The 23,262-nt window shown below is 34.6% G+C and overlaps 1 protein-coding gene across 1 annotated transcript; it reads right to left on the reverse strand.

Moving 5' to 3' along the window:
* Positions 1–18,385: 18,385 nt before the first annotated feature.
* On the reverse strand, positions 18,386–20,822 carry LOC111512148 (uncharacterized). The gene is given in 2 exon segments (XM_023168253.2): positions 18,386–18,657; positions 18,660–20,822. Coding segments are annotated over 2 exon segments (1,728 nt in total). The 5' UTR covers positions 20,350–20,822; the 3' UTR covers positions 18,386–18,619.
* Positions 20,823–23,262: the final 2,440 nt, after the last annotated feature.

Raw genomic sequence — 23,262 nt, forward strand, 5'->3', positions numbered from 1 at the left:
GATGGTCGATATCTGTACATGGTGTTGAAAAAACTTCATCCTTTATGTATCCTCATACAAAACAATCCAAAGGAGTAAGATCTGGGGATCAAGCTGGCCAGTTAATTGTTCCATTGTTCCCGATCCATTTTCTCGAGAATACTGCATCTGAATGTTCCTTTACTACTGCTGCATTATGGAAAGGAGCGCCGTTTTGTTGAAAGTATCATATTTTAAGGAGGACAGTCAGTGGCAATTTTTCTAAGTAGCCATTGAATTCATTGAATAGAAAATGAAGATACATTTCACTATTCAAATGATCATCGTGAAAGAAACAGTCAAGAATGTTTGTTCCCATAATTCCCAACCCAACGTTTATTCCGAACCTTTCTTAAAAATTGGTTTTCCCATGTAAATGTTCATTCGTATTATTTCACCTATAATGGATATTTTTCTGAACCAACCATTATTGGTGAATTTTGATTCGTCCGTCCATATTATTTTTTTACAAATATTTCCAACTTCCCTATTTCTACGTATTGACCACTTCGCGAACAGTACTCTCCTTCCGTAATCCATTTCATCTCATTTTGTATTTTGTAGCATTTATATTTTCTTTTTCAAAATAGTTCCGGTGGATTTTACATAAATCCCCATTTCGTGGGCAATTTCTCGTAAAGAACAATCTTGATTAGCATAATTTTTGTAACTGGCCAATCCTAAATTTAAAAAAAAAATTATCTATGAATTTGTATATGGTAATATTTTCTTACCCATAACATTGATTCCTCACACACATTTTCACACACATTTTCTTGTTTTCTTTATGTCAAATGCACCATAGTCCCTCAAATATCTTTCCAATCGTCTGAACATTTGGATATTCGGATTAAGACGATTCGAGTATAGCTATTTGATTTTGTACACTTAAATAGCTTATCAGTCCTTTCATCATTTGAATACATCTTTGATATGATATGTTCGTATGATATGTTCGTCTGACAGTTCTCAACAGATATCAACAAAGCATTCGTTTTTCCTGCCATAGAAACCGAGCAAATCCTACGCGTTTAAGAGGGTAAATGAATCAGGATGCTATTTGATTATATCAAATTATACAACAATCGAATTTTGACCAAAAACTGATATTTTCGTTACTTCCAGGATTGGGAATTATAAAAATATTACGAATTATAATTGATTAGGAAGAAATAAGCCTTGAATGAAGGATTACGGCAATACAAAAAATACGAAAAAATACGAATTTTCATCGTGTTGGGGTACCTACCTGTCGAATTTATTGGGTTGTCTGAATTATATTCTGAAGAAATCGAAACAATTTACAAGAGAAGTAACGACAGAACCGTAACTTAAGATTGTTGTCACTGATGATGGTAGTTATTTCAAATGAAACGCTTTGAAAATATCAAATGTGATATACCCTTAAATTGTGAATTTATTGCTTTATCAATATATGTTATGAAAAAGACAGGTTCGTATTTTTAAAAAAGTTGATGGTGTCCATTTTGACATGAAACGTTTTATCGAATATTTATTATTACATCGTCATAGTACACTTCGAATACAATAGGATTTTCTTTTCTATTTTTTGATATTCTCCGAAGTAACAATTCCATCCGAAAAAAACGAAAAACAGCATTTTTTGTTTTCCCCGTATAACTCGAGGAGGGCGAGAGTCCCCGTAAATTTTCTTCGACCATTGTATTTCACCCGATAACAGTTATCTTTTTTTTTTATTTAATCGTTTCGCATCTGTTACGGTTAAGAATATAGCAATGTTACCACATGATAAAATAAACGATCTGTATAAACGAGTGATATCCGTCAATTAATTTGTTTACAGTACTCAATTTGTTAATCAACCTCAAGTATGTTTTGCGGTTTATGCAATGGATAAAAATATCGACCGAAGCATTTATCTTAAATTTTACATTGCAAATGGAATTTCCTATGCCGAAGCGCTGTATATGTTGCATAAGACTCGAGGTGAATCGATTTGATGAAAAACACATACGTATGAGTGGTACAGTGCATTCAGAAGCGGTCGAGATGTGGTGAAAGATTTGCTTTGCTCTAGTCTGCCATCAACATCCTCAACTGAACTTAACATCACTTTAGAAAAGGGAATAGTAATTGAAAATTGTCGTTCAAGTCTGAGACAGATAGCTACTGAAATTTATACCAACGTCTCAGAAATCAGTTCGCACCATTTTGAACGAATTTTTAGGCATTGAACGCATTGCTGCTTGACTATTATCAAAAGTCGCTGAAGACCTTTCAGAACGAGTCAATAGAGAATGTTACTCAATTTGGGTTATTACACAAGTTTGAACAAAATAAAGTTGAGTTTATTTCATGAGTTTGTCAAATTCACATCGAAAAGTATTTAAATTGATGTTTCAACTGTTGGGTTTTGATTTTCAAAAGGATTTGTTTCCAATTCACATATTGGCAACAGCGCCAACAGCGCTACATCGGAGTTCATGTTACCTAGATATTCTACTTTAAAAAATGAAAATTATATTTATAAATCAACAATTGAGGCAAAATATAAGTTATAGTTCAATACCACATCCACAAGCCAAATGAACAACAGTTGTTTTGTTATTCATTTATATAGAGGAAGATAGGTTAGGTGCACAAAATGTCATATGTTACAGAATGTCTCGGAACTCGGAACATAAATGAACAGAACAGCACGCCTGTGAAATATGTCATCTTTGTTTATCTCATACAGGTAACAGATTCATTGTCCTTTATTAGCTATAACCGATGTTGCCAAATGGTGAAATAGAAACGAATCCCTTCAGATGTTGAATACATTATTTCATTCCTTTTTTTTAGGTATTTGATGGATTTTTTAAATTTGAGGTGTACATTTGAGGTGATAAGTTTAAAATGCGTTGTTTTAAAGCTCTTTTATGAAAACTAGTTGATTTTCGTCAGGAGGAACATTCACCATTCCAAATCCATATCTATAGGTTTTCTGATTGATTCGGCCGTTACTAGATGAAGATCCATGGTAATTTCAAAAACTACACCTCACGATTTGATCTCAACAAACATTCAAATAAAGTTTGTGGATTGTTTGAAGGTGATTGACAATGTTTCATGATGAATTTCACTAGTTCGGACTTCCATTGTCTACTATATGAAATGATTTGAAATCCCTGAAACAACTAAAAAAGAAGAATTGAAAATGAAAAGCTTAAAATAACAATTATATTAACCAAAATAAACCTGAAATTAAATAATAGTGAAATAAAATACAAATAAAAATAGAATTGAATAAATAAAAATGAAGAAATGAAAAAAAAATTAAAAAAATAAAAAACAATAAAAAGTGGAGAGATTCCAAGTCACGTTAGTTCACGACGTTTCGATTGTTAGTATCTACAATCGTCTTCGGGTGATGACTGGACTGATTCCTCCGAGAGATGACTTATTTATAGGTCGTTTGAGTACTTTCACTTATCCCCGCTTTCTATTTTCCGCTTCACTGGTTCCGTGGGAGATGACTGTTTTGGCGGGAGTTAACCATTTTTCGCTTGATGATGGGTTTCCATATGTTGCGTATGTCTACGCTAGCTTGGCTGAATACGTTGTTGGACAACATGTATGCGGCTTCCTTGAATTTTCTCTTAAGCCAATGTTCCTCTCTGTGCAAGATCTCAGCTTGGGACCACTCGATGCTGTGTCGATGGGTCCAAACATGGTCTGCTATTCCTGATTTGCTGGTTTCTCTTCGCTGTGTGTGTTTCTTGTGCTCGGCAAGACTAAGAGGCCATTGAATGTTCGCATTGACCGCAGGGACCGAAGTTTGACAATTGATTACGGTCATCCTGTTGAAGCTTCATTTCCCAAATCAGTTGTCGTTCATTCAGTCTCTTTTGCCAAGGCGCTATGACCGGATATAGCATCCAACAAAACGTGCAAATAATAAAATTGTTTTATAAAAATGGGTGTTTAGTTCGAGCTACGTATCGCGCACTTCGCCCATTTTACGGTCGCCATAATCATCCTATCGAGAGGACTATTCGCACTGTGGTGGATGAATTTGAGTCCACTAGTTCAGTAAACGATCGGCCAACATCACATACGTTCACAGTTGGTGCCAGAGGGAGTAGATGTCTGTTAACCCCAGCAAAACTAAGATAATCCCTTTCATCAGGAGAATAAAATTCTAGGATTCAACGCCACTTTCCCTTAATGGTAAGGTCATTCCATTTGGAACGGATGTGATATATCTTGACATTGTCCTTTATAAAACACTCACCTGGAACGCTCGTTTGGAAAAATTTCACACAAATCCAGAGTGTCTCTGTGGACATTTCGAAGTATTTGTGGTTGAACTTGGAGTTTAGGTCCAAACAAATTAATTGGATATATGTGATGATTGCTAGACCAATGATCACTTATGGAGCAATTGCCAGGTGACCGAAGGCTTTACAGAAAACGGCTCAGGCGAAGCTCTCTCGCTTACAGAGACAGGTTTGTCTGGCTATAGGATCCTTATAGAACTACCTCCTCTCCACATTTTTCAGGAGACGATGGACTGCATGAAGATTTGTGCACATCGCCAATTGCACAAAGCAATCTGATGTATAGTACACTAAACTGCTGGCTGACACTGGACGTCACAGCATTCTGGAAATGATCTCTAATATTGTGCCTTCAATTTTCAACTACGAACTACCTTATGCTGTATTTTTCCCGAGTAGAGAGGATTAGAGAAAAAAATTTTGAGAGCAGATAGTTGTTCGTTCACAGATAGATCAAAAACACCTTCAGGCTCTCGTGCACGTGTTTTCAGTTGCAGACAGACCTAGGACAGAGATGTCAACATGTCTTGGAACCTATGCGACTGTATTTCAAGCGGAAATATATGCTATTGACTTGTGTGCGGAGAGATTGGTAGAATCCAACCCCATACACAAGTCAATAAAAATTCTTTGGCAGTCAAGCGGCGTTTTAAGCTCTTGGCTCCTACCGAGCAACGTTTTAGTTGGTAGCAAATTGCTAAAAACGACTCTCTTCTATTGGTCAGGGAGAAAATGAGGCTGCAGACTCTTTTGCGAAGGAGGGTGCTGCAAGTAGCTTCATCGAACCAGAATCTGTTATTGGCATCGCTTCAGGTTTTGTCGAACAAACATTAAACACCTGGATGGCAAGAAAATTTAAGGACTTATTCCAAAATTTTTTACAACTTAGTGAATTTTGCATCGTGACTTAGGCCTGCACCCGTACAATGAGCACCCGTACAACGAGCTCAATGAGCTCTGGAACAGTTGGCAACTAACACTATTTTTCATCGAAAAATCTTCTTCATTCATCCATTTCTTGATGAATGTGTATGTAAACGAATAAAATTGTCACATTTGGGATGATACTAATTCACATGAGATCCAAGAGCGTCCAATGCATCCTAGTACAGTTACTCTTTGGTGAGGATTTTGGGATGGTGGCGTCATCTATCCTTATTTTTTTGATAACGATGTTGGACAGGCCATCACTGTCAACGGCAAGCACTGTAGGTTAATGACAACCAACTTTTTTTGACATGAATTGGATGATCTGGTCACCAACGGCATGTGGTTTCAGCAGGACGGCGCTACTTACCACACATCTCATGCCACATTGGATTTTCAGCACGAGCCATTTGAGGACATGATCATCTCACGTGGAGGTGATGTGAACTGGTCACCATGATCGTGCGATTTGCTCCGTTAGATTTTTTTGTGGGGTTTTCATAAGTCGCAAGTGTATACGAATAAGCCCCACAAATCGGTCAAATTCAGCTTGATTTATGAGCCAGAGTCATGAAAAGTCGAAAGTTTCGGATGCGGTCCCACCAGAGAAGCCGTGGTGGCATCATTAGTTCTTTCACTTTTATTCAAATCAAAAATAGGAATCACTGAATGAAAGACCCTGTATGAAATAAATGGTGACTAGGTTTATGAATTTGATATGAAAAACAGTCAATAAGCTTTGGAATAGCGATGTGGAGCACTCGGAATTCTCACCAGAAAGTGGGACAGTCAATAAAAAGTGCCATCTGAACGTTATGTCAAAAAATACCATATGTGTGAAAAAAATCTTATCAATCAATCAATCCAAGGCTATCAGTATGAATGAATTTCTGGCCAAAACGTCAACAAATTCAACAGCCACCGTAGCTACCTGATATGGCTCCGGTCGATTATTTTCTTTTACTGAAACTTGAATCACCTAAAAGAGAATTGTAGGGGGTACTGAAGTAGATTCTAAAAAATGGGTTTCAAAAATATTTTGATGATTGTGTTGTTCGTTAGCATAAGTATTATTGCTTATAAAAAACAAATAAATGTATTGTTATGACATCATAACTACTACTGTACTAATTTGTTATGAACAAGATAATGTTAAAACGAATATTATTGTCGAATGAATCACAGAATCTCCGAGACCTTGTGAAAATTTGGGAATACCAATCAACAATTACACGCACAGGTCTTATAAATAACTCAGTATGGTTTAAAAACCCAATTGATCAATTACTTTCATAGGTTGAACGGATAGCAAAACACAATTAAACGATTTTCAAAGTTGCATCTAGTTCATTCAGTCGTAGTCGAAAACATCAGCTGAGCAAATCAATTATTCAGTTCACAGCAAATTTACAAACATCAAAATAGAGCAACTCGTACTTCGTTACAAATTTGTCCCGGCGTTTATGTGAATTGTATATGCTTGTGGTCAATTTAATGGCCTTTATGTACGTGTATTTGAACAATATTCCATTAACAAACCATTTGAGTAAATAGGTTATTATTGATGGACATAAAAATGTTACAAAATGTTTTCTCGTCAAACAATACTATACTCATGGGATGTGACAGAGGACAAAAGATCTACCTGTAACATCTATGAAAAATCCACAGAAGAAAATTGGGTGATGACAGATAAATACTTCTGGGAAAGCAACACTTCTTCACAGTCGATCACCTTAACCCAGATGTTGCTCATCTGTCTTCAGATACCATAAGCTTTTGGTGAAATTCTTCAATATACTTTATGTGGTTTATCATCAGATTCACACCATGTTGATTGAATTCTATCCACTGTCGAAGAAATTGAGGAAAATATTGATTTAATAGACTAACATTGGAATTTTCTCAATGTTGTCTCATTTGAAGTTGCTAAATCAATTATTCTTGTGCTATGAAATGATGAACAATTTTCAAATTCAATTACAAACAAATTCATAATGATCTACAGAGGTTCGAATACATTATTTTTTCTCCAAAGCACCTTTCACCGTATTGAATAATTCACCTAGCGGCCTAGGCCGAGCCGTCTCTTCTTCAAAATTTTGTTTCAGACAACTGACGGGGTTTGACGTCGAACAGTTTCCAACCTAATGTTCAACACGCTGTTTTTCTATATGAATTGAATCATATTCCTCGTATCATTGCAACAAATGATAGCTTTTTATATAATTTATATCGTCAGAAAGATATGTGTTAGTCTGTATTTTTCACAACTTTGATAATATCAACACTAGCGAGCATTCTCATTAATATTTGAAAGTATTGATTTATTGATCAATAATATATCTTTTTGAAATCATTACTGACATATTTGAGAAATACAGGTTGTCAAAGAAAGAAAACACTATATATAACAACTTTTTGTTATATTGACATCTATACAATAATTATCACAAACCAGCCGAAAAGTTCAAGTTCATTATCATACATCACTAATGTTACTGTAGAGACGTGAACAGGGATAACATGGGGAAGATCAACAATTTCACTTCAGAAATGATGTCATTGCAACAAAATATTTCATCTAATTGTAAGATTAGCTCCTCATTTTTCGTTCTCGATATCAGCTTTCAAACATCAGCAACTGTTGATCCTCCCTGTTTTCATACATCTCATACACCGTGTAGTTGGAGCAAAGCGATATTGAGAGGTTTCACTAACGTTTCAATATCGCATGACAACGTTTCATTTTGATATAATACTGGTTTTTAGACTTCCTTCTTTTCTCTACGATAAAAGGAAACGGGATACCTTGTCTGTAGTTTGATCCTTCTTGAATCTTGTTATAACGCTCAGCGAACTGATAATATGGTCACGGAATATATCTTCGAAGCTGATGTGGACTTACTGGTTAGTATCACTAACTGGTAAAACTTTTTCGAAACTGACAGTGAACCGACGAAAAACATATATAAAAACTCAGTTACTTGATGAAAATCAATAACACTATCCATGATAATAGTAATAGAATTTTCGCAATGAACTTTATTCAAATCACGTTTCGCTATACGGTAGCTTCTTCAGTTAATGGTACGTCAAACTATTCTACAATGTTTTTAATATACGCATTGGTATCTTCTATCAGTCATAATATTATAGTTTATGGTCCGGCTACTGGCAATAACAGACTCTTCATAGCACGGAATAAAATCCATATAATATTACACTTGGGTGTTCGAGAATCTTGCATAGATGTTTTCAAAGAAAAGAGAATATTGACATTCACGAGTATCTATTTGTATAAATTGTTAGTATTTGCCTACATTCATAAAAACCTACTCCGTCAAAGAAACCAATTCAGATTGGAAATTGTCAACTACTCGACTCAAGAAATATCCCCAAAATATACTGCGGCAAACTTTTTCAACATGCTACATGATGACTTGAAGAATCAGCCAAACCTGTTCAGATTCAAAAAAAATTGAAATGTTATCTGTTATCTAAGGCATTTTATAGTATTTCAGAATTCATTTCGGACTGTCAATGAACAGTGTACTGTTTACTACCCACTTTCAGTGATTCTTGGTTTGAAAATATTTTTTAAAGTGTTTTATTATTTCATTATTTCAACATTGTTCTATTTTTGACTCATCAATACAATGTAAATTGGTGCATTGTCAATAAATGTCTATCTATGTATCTATCTATCTATCTATGTATCTATCTATAACAGTTGGTAACCAAAAAACTAAAATGAATTATCGAATCTACATCAGGAAAATATGGTTATATTGTCGTATCATGCCAAAACTCAATTTAAAAAATTATTATCTCTAACAAAACAGGTAATTTTTGAAAAAATAATCCACTTCTAGAAGAAGAGGTAATTCATAAATATGCTAATTATTGACATAACATAAAAACAAGTTTATTGATGATGAGAAGATAACTTTCTGTTGGTCATTAAAAGTAAATGGGAAGTTGGCGATTATGAATTCCCAGAAATTCCAACAGGTTTCATTTTTGTCATTTACTTTCTTTACGTAATTTTTTATGTTGTAGTCCATGTTATAATCATAGTTGTTCTCTATATGGTGACTCTCATAGATGGAATTGGTTCTTCTGTTCAGAACTTCTTTTATGTTCGGAGATTCACATTTTGAAATTTTTTGAAGTCCTTTCTATATGAACTCCTAGGGGCACGATCTACAAGCTAGTTTGTGGACCTCTGGTTTGTTATCTTATTCCGTTCCCGACTTTTTGTTCTTCATGTATCTACCCTAAGAGTTACCAGTCATACATGCTATGTTATTGTTCTATTTTGTTAGTCGTCTTTCTATATCATCTAATGATTTTTCTGTATATGGGAGTGTTTTGTAGGTATTGTGATGAATCATGTTCGGATCGAAGTAATTGTTAATTGCAACTTGTTTCATCAACTTCGATTTCTAAATAAAAATCATCTGTTCTTGTGATGCACTGTTTGGAACCTTTGGTGTAGTAATGAAATAACTGAAGATTTTTCCCAGCACCAAATCGTTATATCAACACCTCGACACGCGTTTAGATCATCAAGTGATCGTCTTCAAGAGGAACAACAAACTATTTTTATCTTCCACTTCAAGATGATCACTTCGTGATCGAAACACGTATTGAGGTGTTAAAATAACAGTTTGGTGTTGAGAAACACTCCAGTAATATTCAAATCACCTGTAAACATCGATATACCGATGAGTCTGTGGATCATATTATGGTAAGCTGTCTATTGATGTTGCTGAGAGAGATAAGAATGATTATTATTGATAGTTGTGCTTATATTGGTCGGTTTGTGGTAAATTGCGGAATCATGTTTGTCTGTTGAATCCGAACATGATTTATCCCTTGACTAAAAACTTCCCAATCAGGTCATCACAAAAAACTTACGAAATAGGTCATCAACCAAGTGTACTCTCTCATTAAAAATAACACTGACACCTACAAATACTCACATCATCAGGAAAATCAAATGAAAGAGAACATTGACATAGTAATAAGTCTGGTAACTACTTAGGTAGAGATATGAAAAACAACAAATCTGAAATTGACAAAGATAACAAGTCAGGGGTGTATGTACAAATTAACAAGTGAATCATGTCCAGAAGTTCATATAGAAAGGACTTCAAGAAGTTTGAGAACCAGAATCTCCGAACTCAAGTTTTGAACTAACGAACCAATTTTATTTGAAATTGCCATATTTCAGAGAACAACTACGATTTCAACATGGACTACAACTTATTACATACAGAAAGTTAAGGTCAAAAATTAAACTTTCTGGATTCTCTGGAAATCAATAGAAGCGAACGTCCAAATTTTCTTCTAAACGACCACTTATCATCATTAATGAAAAACTGCCAATAATTAACGTATTCATAAATCGAAGGTTTTCCTAGAAGTAATATTATATTGTAATTATTAATTATATTTTCAGAATCCACCTGTTTTGCCAGAATTGATCTAATTCAGTTTTGGTATAAAATGCCAATTGCCTGTTGTCCTAGAAGTAATAATGAACTGTAATTGTTTTCTCTTAAAATAATTCTCACAAAATAAACAAGCTATCAATTACACTAACTGTTCTCTCAGAATCTACCAGAATTGATCATTCATCCAATTAAGTTTTGTAATTACCAACTGCGATATAAATCATTGTAGAATACTTCGCTGTACCAGTCCAACTGATAGCGAAACGCCTCTCAAATAAAATTTATTAGGAAGATTGTATAATTATTGTCATGGATAATAACTTAGTTGTGTATTGATTGAAAAATCACGATCAAATCAAAATCAGATATGGTGGACGCATTTTCCGACTATTAGGTTTTCGTAATTGAATTATGTTCGTAACTAACTCAGTAACCATTCATAATATATGGGATGATGTAGACATAGTAAGAACGTCAATGATTGAAGATTGATCAGTTACCTAATGAAACTCAGTTATTATTTGGAACAAATCCTGAAATACTGTATACATTAATCAATACGAATAAATATAATGATGTCACCATCATGTTTAATTTATTATTCTCTCAGAATATATGAGAATAACAATGTTCTAGCAATACGATTCAAATGCAACGAAGTTTTCACGATTATTGTATCTTAACTCTCGAAGTTAGAGAGGAATATTTCCAAGACGTATATGTTTGCATAAGAGACAGTGACTCTGTACATGTACATGTACATGTTCGTCTCATTGCGATATGATGCGGTTTGCTTCCTGAGGCAACAATATACGAAATGGCCGCATGCAGACGTGGAACGGCTTATAGACGCGTATGAGCAACACTTTACATGTTCCGTTCACTTGCAGATGTTTTTGCACGGATCAAACAAGTATACGCGATGCTATGTACTCGTTTCAATCTGTCGTCGGTTGAAACTAGTATTCCTTTGGCTAAAACTCAACAACTGATGGTTTGACCTGCACGTTGTCAAAATTGTATGGATAAAAATGCAACAGACTCGATCTCTACTAGGCTTCAACGGCTGGCGTCAATATTTTGAATGATTTTTGGGTTTTGCCGTGGTCTTCTTTAGTTTTAATCTCCAAACATTTCAACTGCAACTGCAGTAGTCATCTTCAGTGGCGTGGTCAAAGTAATCTTCTTGACGTATCAACTGAAACTGACAAGTCACGATATAAATGAGAGCTTCAGTTTCAGTTGATACGCTACTGAAGATGACTGCCGCAGTTGCAGTTGAAACGTTTGGAGGTTTTAACCAAAGGAGACCACGACGAAACTGATAAAAATGTTTTCGTACCTGGTATAACATGTAAGATATTGCAGTTGAATTGAACACTTGAATGAATGTATTAAGTGTTTTCGCAGATGATGTTCTGCGTTGTATAAAACCAAATTAATTTGTTTCATAGTTTTTCACTTTGTCTTCTTCTTGACTCTCAAAAGATATGTGTGGAATGAAGATATTTTCAGTATAGAATAATGAAAATAACTTTTGTCTAAATTCTACTGAGTTTATTATTTGTTACGACTGAAAATAACAAAGTTATTTTCTTTATTTAATATAAATTTATACAAAATAAATAGGTCATTATCGAACAAGAAGAAATTTTCAGTTATTCAAAGCATGTTGGCAACAATAAACTACCAATTTATATCTTATGGTCTTTGAAACGGATCCAAAAGCTTTTTCCATTCGACCAACATATTTGCATTAACCAAATCAATGTAATTTTGTATTTTTCATATAGCAAGCATAATATCTGTAATGTGAAGTTTCGGATAATATCCATTATTGTATCATTACTGTATGCCACCAGATTTACTGTATTCACACAACGGAACGATACAAAATGAGTTCGTTAGATATCTATTCTTCGAATTTATCAGTAATTGTCAACTTTAGGTTCACTGTCGAGGACAATGATATTTATGAATCTTCCAAATCATTCAACAATATCATTTGCTTCAATATCCTTGGTCTTATTTGTGGCTTAACTATTCTAGAACTGAAACATATCAAAACTCTTCAATTTATTTATTTTGAAAACAAATATTTCATAAATGGGTAATCCACAATTTACTTATTTAATTTGCTGTTTTGATATTCATATTCAGAAAATTCTATATCAGAGGATACTATTGTGGGTTTCTTCTATTTGGATGTCAAAGTTGATAAATAAATAGATAGAGATTAATCTTTTTTTCGTTTACCAGCTGTCGACCTCTAGAATTAACAGTCCTCAGAAGTCTGAACTTGTACGAGCTAAGGATTAACGAGGACTTACCTATTAACGTGCGATTTTCAGCTAAGGTGAAATGAAAAAAGGAATTGTTCGAAATTTCAATAGGTCATAGTATTTCGTATGATTCGGGATTTGTTTTCAATGAGGTGGGTGCCCATATTCAGATCATTAACTGATAGTCTGAATGACCAGATTGTTATTTTTTTGTATTATTATTTCAACTTTGAATCAGGATGTTGCTGGTTGCTAAGTACAAATTCACGAGAAGTAATAATGGATTATATGGATTGAATATTTCATTCAATATTTCAATAAGTTGTGATCCAGTCAGCGGATGGAATTGAAACTACGTAAAACAGCACTGATAATTATGAAGTTTTTTTTAAAGTCATATTGAAGTGTAATGGTTGTTTTCCTCTATTGCTGATGCTTTATTCAGTGAATAAATCAAACTCATAGGCAAAAATTCTATCACTTCATTCAATGCAGATTATAACAGTGAGGAATATAAAAAAACGATGAAAGAAGGAAACATTATTCAAACTGATGAATGATACTAGGTTTTTCACAAGATCCTGCAAATAGAAAATTTGTCAAGCATAAACAGTAGTCCAGTTAAATGTACATTCACTACAAATTGTCTTCTCCGCATTCAAATAGAATTCCTAAGTTATCATCATCATGCAAAATGTCAATTGATACATTCTGTTGAGTTTCATTAGATAATTGAATGATCACCTGTCAAAAAATCAATGACGATATGTCGTTAAGATAGATTGTGATAAATATCAAGTCAGTTGAGAATGAAATATTTCTATTATTTTCTGGAGATTTTGAGTTTATTTGCCGAACTTGCGTCCACAATAGGATTTTCACAGTTCTAGTTCATAGGAGAGGTAATCTCAATAAATTATTTCAAGCCAAAAGTTTGACTTTAAAATCCGATAATAGATATTTCTGTTGCAGTTATCATTCAAAATATAAGAAAAAATTAGGATGTGTTTGAGGTAATGCAAAAATGTTTTTTTTATCCAAAAAAATAATGGGTGATGTGATGATATAGAAATTGTTCTGGTTACTCAACTTCTGATATTTAACTGAGGCCTCATTTGTTATAGGTTGGAAACCGAATCTCAATGTCAGAACAACAAAAATCGATAATAGAAAAGATTTTCAGCCTTTTTTACTATTGAATTATAAAAGTTTCATCCCATCTCTACGTCACAGATATATTCGTGTCCACTCAGCTTTGGATCATTCGCATTTCGAATGGAAAGAGAAAGGAGAGTAATTTATGAAATTGTGGATCTTGAAAGGACGCACGAAACAAGGTTCAGACATAAAGGTAAATTAATTGGCAAGGGAGGAAAAGGCGTTTGCTGCATATTCGACTCATATTACTGTTAATTAATGTTTCAATTGCATCGTTTATTGAATCGAAATAGTTTTCTATATTTCAACGGAACAGTCGTGATTATGATGGAAATTCACAGCCCGTTTTAGTTATGCTCTCAACACTACTACAATAATATGCTCTTATGAAAACTATTCTTTCCATATGATTCACTGATTCATAGTTTCCAATTAAACTTTCTCAGTAAACAAAGAGAGATGAAAATTCGACAAAATAAACTTACTGAAAACTGAATTCAATCCATTTTTGGCAATTTCTTTAAATGAAGTAACCAAATGTAGAAGACAATGTTCAATAATATTAATTTCTGCTATGATTTGAAAGGAAGAGAACTCATTTTTTGATTTCAATAGTTTAGCAGTCGTTTAAATATAGCATAGTATCTTGATGAAAATAATGAATGAGGATTCAAGTTAAAATCTTCTAAAGAACAGATAAATGTATTAATCTAATGATTGAGTGTATTGTAAAAGATATTGCGTTCAACTAATTCCTGGTTTATTGAAAAGTTTCGTAATAATATTTCAAATATCAATTATTTCAAATATCTCTCTGATTCAATGAAGATTCTGCTATAAATTATTATAAGCTGAGAAGTTCAATTCGAGAAGTTACTGCTTGATACAAATCAATTACAGTCAGTAACTTGCCGTATTTACAATTTCACGAAATGTTTATATTCCACCAGGAAAACGTTTCCAAAGCCTACGAAATTATTTGAGAAAAACGACTTTATTGAAAATAGGCATATTTCCTTTTCAAGTCATCCAATTTATGATCAAAATTTATGAATGTAACGAGTTATTTCACAGTAAATCCTTTATTGATTCAGCTCTGCCTCATTTTCAGATTGTGAAAAGTCAAAAAATCCAGAGAAACAGTCGAAATTATTGACTTTTTCACATTTCTTTATTCAAACTTATTCCAAATATAAAATGAAGTATTGTTGAAGCGTTGAAAAATAATGAATATTGTTTCGAATACAGTTGTTTCATGTAGACTTGAGATACAAATGTTATAGCACCAGCTGTTATGTCTAAATATAAATTCAAATAAGTGGGAGAAGATGTTTCTCACGGATATAGTCAGTGCCTTTGGGTAATTTACCCGCTCCAAAACATTATTTTTTTCTAAAGAAAGGTTGGTTGGGTAACAAGATCAATATTTTCTTTGAAAAACAATTGTTTTTTTCCAACGTTTCAAATTTCATTAAATTTTTCTTCAGGGATCGAAAAGTAGTTTCTTCGTGTTAATATTACTATTTTAAAATCCATTAGACATATTAGATATTTAAAAAAAAATAAAAACATTGCAACAACCAAATTTTCGAGACAACATATGCACAGAAGGGCATGAAACAAATATTCTGTGTTGATGTTGAATCGATAATTTGGTTGTTGCATTGTTTTTTTTTTGTATTTTGTAAATGTATCTAATATGTCTAATGGTTTTCAAAATACTAATAGTTACACGAAGAAACTACTTTTCGAGCCTTGAAGAAGAATTTATTCAAATTCGAAACGTTGGCAAGAAATCAATTGTTGTTTAAAGAAAAAGTTGATCCTGTTACCGAACCAACCTTTTTTCAGAAAAATTATTGGATCACTAAACTAGTTAACTGATTATTTTCTTCAGTTACTTCATATGAAACATCAGTCCGCACATAATAATGACATATTGAATCATGTTTCGTCTTTGGCTATTATTTGAATCATGCTACGCATTTTCTGATATTTCGCTTATTTTTTTCGCATCTGTGACTGAAAATAAGTGATACATCACACCTGTTGGTTTTGATAAACCAACTACAAACATACATTCAAGAGATTTTATAGAAACTTAAATTATTTATGAAGCACGTAATTCAATTTCAATTTCAACATGATTCACTCTACATAAATTTCACTATGAAGAAAATATATATATCTTTCCATTCCATTTCATGAACCAATGTTTCCTAATTTCAATAAATCAGTTCCGATGGTGTCTTTGAGGCTAATATAACCTGTTTAAAGTTTTTGATTTTTCTGTGTCATTTATACTTTATTCATTGAAGTTTCAGTATGCCAATTTATTTGACTGCACAGCGTACTTTCAGTGGAAAAATTATTTAAAAATTTTGGAGTGGAAAACTATAATTGATTCTCCTGATAAAGAACTCAATATGTGTAAGGCAACATCTGCCAAATTTCACATTTTCTCTGATACTTCTTAAAACCAATCAAATAACAATCAGAAATGGAACAGCTACAAAACAATGGTTGATTGAAAGCACTTTCGAAAGATTCAGTAAAGGTTCTGCAGATATGGGAAAATATTGAATGCTGCTCGAAATATAACCAGATATATTGACTTTGAAGTTTAATTTCACTACTTTACTCTCTTCATACTTTCACACGGATTGATTCTGTTGAAATGTCTGTTTCTTCGAGATGTTTTCTGTTTTAATTTCTATTTAGTAACGAATCAAATTTTACAGAAATGTTTTCAATTCTTTATCACTCGTTTATAAAATAGCTCGTGTTGGAAAATTCAACCCAAGCAATGCTCATAAAACAACGACATTTTTCATGTTATTTGCAAACTGTTAAGATTTCTGCAATTTTGTACAACTATGTTTCAAAGTCCCTTTTCTGGAATTTGTCCACTAAAAGACATACAAACTGTAGAAAATGCTATTTCATTTTCAGAGTCAAACATGATTCCATCAGCAAATCAATGGTAGATACTTTTTTTAGTAATTGTGATTAAGAATCATCGTCATCGTTCACTATTTCATTTACTAAAACAAATAAAACCGAATATAAAAAAAATGGAAATATAATTTTTGCAGATGTTGTCAAAATAATCTTTATTGCATTTATAATTGATATTGATCGACCTGTTATAGAAGAAAATATTTTACTTTCCATTATCAGAATACTTCCGATAAAATGGCTGATTCCATTCTATAAGTGTGTTTCATTCGTTAATTTGAGGAGGTACACTAGTCATTGGTTTTCACTTCCTGATACTACAAAAAAATGAATGAAATCAGGTTCATCCAAATTCAAAGTAACATCCTTCATCAGTGATTTTGCCTTTATACTTCAATTCAACTATATATATAAAAGAAAATATATTTTCTTCTGTTCTCTTTCCCGAATCTTTTTAGAAAAGTGATGAAAATCAAAGAGAATAATATTATTCCACTTCAGAATTTTCAGAAATTTAATGTCTTCTTTGTCAAGTGATATTTTTCTGCCATTTCAAGAAAGTGAGAAGACTATTCGTTTCATATTCTGGACCCAACATATAGAATATGTAGAAAAAAATCGGTGTCATACTGAATGACACACATCTTTTTTTGTAAGGCAACACAAACTTTGCTACATGTTTTGCAGTACTTTTACTCTTCAGTATTTGGGAAAAATGAAATGTCCAATAGTGGAATATATGTAGACATAGAAAAATATTTCTTATTCACCCCGATGAGTTACAAAATGAACACATTTTACTTTTTCCTAAGAAAAATATTTCAGCAGTCAGTAATTTATGTATTATCGTCAATATTTATTAACAACTATACTATTGTTTTGTAGGTAATATCTTTCCTGAACATACTTGAAATTTTTCAGGGTTTTCAATTCAAAATTATCATCCTGAAAAATGACATACTATTCTAGTTTCGTCCCAAACTGTATGACTATTCTGTTGAACTTTTAGAACATTTCAGTAAATTCATTTTCGTAGAAACAAAAACATGAAACATTCATTTTTACAATATTCTAAGAAGTATGATATCCATTTGCTTCAAGATATTATCAAAGCAGTCTATAAAAGTCAAAGGTTCTGTAAAGTAGCTCAAACATCTTTCAAATCATTTCAGAGATACTGGTGAATCATATCATATTGACTTCTTTTGAAATAACCATAAAAATAAGCCATACTCATAGGTAATGAGTATGGTTGTTTGGAATAAAGTAACACCTATAAAAATAAAACGTAATTTATTGGTCCAAAACAACAACCGATAGAAAATGAAATATAAGCGGTGAAATGAACATCGATTCAGTCTACAGCAACCGCCTTTTCGTTCGATCTAATATAGTATAATTCAAATGTCATTTACCTAGATGTCCTCATCCTCGTTGGTAAACGTATGTAGACATAAATTAATATATTGATGTGAGCAAAGGCACTAATTGAAGATTAACCACAGGGAGGTTAGAGAGAGACAAACTCGGGGACGAGCGGAACGCAAGGGGTGGTGGGGGCGGGGGGAGCTCCGCCGCGGCGGCAGCAGCGGCGGCGTCAGGCAGGGACAGCGTCGAGCTCCCTCCGGCAGTTACTCTAGGACCCATGTTGTCGTACTGCGGGGCGACGTACTGCCTTCTAGGCAGCGTTGCCATTCCGTGGTAGATCGGCTTGGGCCTGTGGGGCAAGTCCAACAGATCAGGACACCTAGATACATCAATCGAAGGGTCTCGACTCACTGACACTGAGATGAAGATGTTGCCGTAGGCTCCGGCAGGCAGGGTGCTGGTAGAAAACTCAGGCGGCGGGGGATACACAGAGAGGGGCAGCGGCTCCCGTTCGATGGTGATGTGAACCGGCGGATCCATCAACTCCACTTCCGGTCCCAAAGCTTCGCAGCTGCCCGTCCCTCGATCCGTTGTTGTAGCGATGCTGACATCCAGGAGCTTCTTCTCTTGGTCGTTGAAGCTGACGCTGGCCTTCATGTTCCTCCGCTGGTCCGCTCGTCTATTCTTCACGCAACACATCGCAATCACCCCTACCACTGAAGAAAATCCCACCGCGACGATAACCAGCACTATACCTAACCACACTATTTTTGAGTCCGACTTGCTCAGAGTCGTCGCAGTCACTACTTCCGGAAGCACCAGGCTAACGTTTACGTAGGAAGAGTCTAGGATGTTCTTGGCGACACATGTGTACAATCCCACGTCCGCGTCACTCACGTTGAAGATACTGATGTTGAGCCACTTGTCCAGCAGGCCCTCTTCCGCGTCCATCTTCAGCCAGGTATGGTTGATGGGGTGGCCATCATACAGCCACGAGGCCTGCGGTTCGGGGTCGCCAAATACGTGGCAGCCAAGGGTCACGTTACCCCCGGCTTCGGCTTGCACTTCCTGCTGAGGGTTGGCGAATACTCGAGGAGGACACGCGAACTCCCCAGAGGGCACGTCCTCCCACTGACGCTCGGTCAAAGCTTCCGGTTCGGCACAAATCAACGACACAGAATGGAGTTTACTAGCCAGGAACCAATCGCGGAATCCGCGAAGATTGCAGTCGCATCGCCAGGGGTTTCCCTCTAGCGTGAGAGTTTTGAGGTGGGCAAAGTTCATGAATGCCGCTTCGGAGAGGTTCTGCAGCAGGTTATACTTCAAGCTGAGCGTTTCTAGAGCGGTAAGGTGTATGAACGCCTCCTTGTCCACGATCTCCAAGCGGCATTCCTCCAGGTCCAAGGTTCTGAGATGTGGTAGGGGTGGAAACTGGGCTCGGATGAGGCGTCCCAGGGGATTCCCGGTTAGATAAAGTACACGCAACCGCTCGTTCCCGCGGAATGTCTCGGGATGTAAGTTGGTGATTTCGTTGCGTGACAAGTCAACCTCTACTAGTATGATTAGGTCTTTGAAAGCGTCGCGATGGATCTCGGTTAATCCGGCACTCGATATGTAGATGCGCTGAAGGTTGATTAGGCCTACCGACTTGAATGCCGCTTTCGGCAACTCCGAAATCATATTTCCGGACAGATCGAGCACTTGCATACCTTCGTCAAAAGTTGCTGGGATGCTTGTAAAGCCGGCTTGTTTACAGATCGCCGTTTTTTTCCCGGAGCTCCAGGTACATCTGCAAGGCGTGGGGCAGTCAGTCCAGTCTGGGGACGCTAGGGCTAGCGCCATGGCGATGAGCAATAGCGAAATCCTAGCCATCACTTATCATCTTGCCACCTGGTGCTCGTCGAACTACACTCGACACTGACAAACTTTCGACCGACCGTCACCATCACAGTCGACACAAAAAGTCAAGTTCCGTCGAGGGAACAATAACAACTGTTCATGCGGAGGTCGTTGCGCCCGGAGTTATTTTGGTTTTTGGGTTAGGACGTGGACCGCGTCTTCGTAGCGCCTCGTCATGACGTACTCGCGTGTGTTCTGGATTTCAGTTCACCGCACTATGATGTTAGTCCGCAGCTTAATGGGTCGAGGCGCCGCTAGTTGTTGCGTCGGCGTCGTTACGTTCGGGATGCGCCGCCCAACCCTCTGCAGCAAAGAACCTGCTGCTTCTCTCGCCGTTTGCCGATTAATGTTCTGATTTTCGCCAGGTTTATATCATCGATGCCATATTATTTTTTTTTGATTTGTGAGATCGGTCGATACTTAGTGGCGAGGCTTAGTTTCTGTTTAATGAAGGGGTGCCGCTGAATGTTCGTAGTTGAAAACGCCGATTCGTGTTTGTTTTGATCTTTTTCAGCGCTTGCTCGCATCATATTCATTTGCGTTGTTGGTTCTTTCTTGATGCAGTTATCAGATTATCGATGCAAATTTTCATTCTTATCTGTTCTATTATTGATTTATCGTGAATAAAACAAATTTATATAACATGGATATAATGCAATATTGATGTTTTCACAATATTATTGAAGTAATAATATAAAAATTCCATATGTTTTGTGAAAAGTTGAAACTACCTTCACATTTCTCAAATTTTCATCGTGACTTTCGTGACGTTGAAATCCCCTTTCTTTTCTGTTTAAAGTCTGTTTTTCCGTTAACCAGCTGTCGCACCCCTACGAACGACAATCCTCAGAATTCGAAACTTGTGCGAGTTAAGGATTAACGAGGTCTTACTTTTCAACGTGTGATTCCTAACACGTATGCAATTCAATAAATTTCATTTATTGGTTTGATTTGTACCTATTGATTCAATATTTGCTTTCAATTAGTTGACGATAAAAACCATTCGAGTATTTTATGTAATGAAATTTATATGTTTATATGCTGAGTCATAGTTTTTCAGTTGTCTACTATCTTATGTCAGAACACGAAATACTTCAAATCGAGTTTCAAAAAGAATTGAAGTCATTTTCAGTTCATGAAAATTTTTATTCAGTCTCAAAATTCAAATAAGAAGTGGCAGCTGTTATATTTTTGAATTTATTGATTTTAGATTGAAAAATTCATATAACATGTGGTTCGATTTTTCACCGTCTTCGGGTGTTTTCATTTCCCCAAAAATAATCCAAAAAAATATTTTGAAGAACCCAAAGACATTTCTTTTATAAACTACAAAAGTTTTTAGTCTTTTGTGCAGTTTGTTTTCAAAAAAACACGGTTTTCATAAAATCTAAGAGCTTCTTTGATTTCTTCTTCTTTGATTGATAAGATTTCTCAATCTTAATTCGATTGGTTAATAATGGGAATCAAACAATAACTCAGAGAACTATATCTCAAAACAACACACCTTCTGGTAAAAACTACTACATTTTTGGCCTATCAAAAAGGTGCATATTATTATTTGAATTTGTTATCACAATTGGAATTTTTGATGATCGGAATTTACGTTTCCAATCTATGATCTGCTTATTTCAATAGAATTATTCCACATTGAAGGTTCCACTGCAGGCTTCAAATTAACCTGTATTATTCAATAATATTATAATAATGAAAAGTATTGGCTCTATAATGATACTATGCTCAAATTAAGAACTCAAAGAAGAAAAATATGCATTGAGATTCAATTTGAATTTTTTAAATAAATGAGACCTTGTATTAATTAACAAAAATTTAAAACTTTCCACCAAAAACTATACCTTTGTCGAATGTGCTAGCTTGCGCTGAATGCATTTAAATTATTGCAACCGTCTAAAAAAGGAAATGTTATGGAAGAAATAGAGCTCCCAGATTTTATGGAAAAAGAAAAATGTTCACAAATACAATAATAATAATAGTAATAATTCATTAATTTAATAAACAGAATATACAGAAAAGGACAGGGTTATTTTGAAGATACATTTTTTGTGGTTATCAGTTTTCTTGAATAAATGAGGGTATCTTCAACCATTCTTTCACATGACGATGACAACTTTTACAGAAGTGTAGTGAGAGGTTGAATCTGAATTTCAAGGAATGTACTTGCTTCTTTTGAATTTTATAGAGCAAAAAATGCTGACTGGATCACTGAATTCAGCAAGTTTGAGGTTATCTCTGTCCAAAATTACATTCCAATCTGTTCAATGAAAGAATATATACGTGAAGGAAGTTTAAAAAATATATTAAATTGGAATATCATACGATTATTGCATTCCTGTGAGTTTTCATATTCACTTTTTCAATTGTGTATTGATTTCGATGAAATTCCGGAAATTGGTAAACCAAAACCTGCTAATTCTTGTGTAGTAATATGAATTGTGATGAAAGTTATGAAATTGAATTTGTATGGTATTTTTTGATTTTTATTCTCTTGGTACTTTTTTGATGATTGATAATGCATTTCAACGTGATTTTGACATACATCATGTCAGACCTATATCTATTGAGTGGTCTGATTTTTTCAATATAAGTTTGGTGTTCAAGTAGAGTTTTTGAATGTCTACATAATGAAAGAAAATAATAATTCCAATAGTTTGAAAAATATGTTTATTACATTTTGGATATTTCATACTACATATTATTTCTCTTTTTTTTTCAGTAGAACGGCCAATCTTCAACAGATTACAGTAAATTAGATACACAAAAGGGTGTAAGTTTCATTGAATAAGTCTTTGAATGAATAGTCTTTCGTTAAAGAACAATTCGTTCACATTCGGCCGTGGTTGCTATTATATCTTGAATATATCCTCATTA

Source organism: Leptinotarsa decemlineata, unplaced genomic scaffold (genome assembly GCF_025532065.1).
Source record: "Leptinotarsa decemlineata unplaced genomic scaffold, Ldec_3_MD MMD2_P_RNA_scaffold_6, whole genome shotgun sequence".
Taxonomy (NCBI): domain Eukaryota; kingdom Metazoa; phylum Arthropoda; class Insecta; order Coleoptera; family Chrysomelidae; genus Leptinotarsa; species Leptinotarsa decemlineata.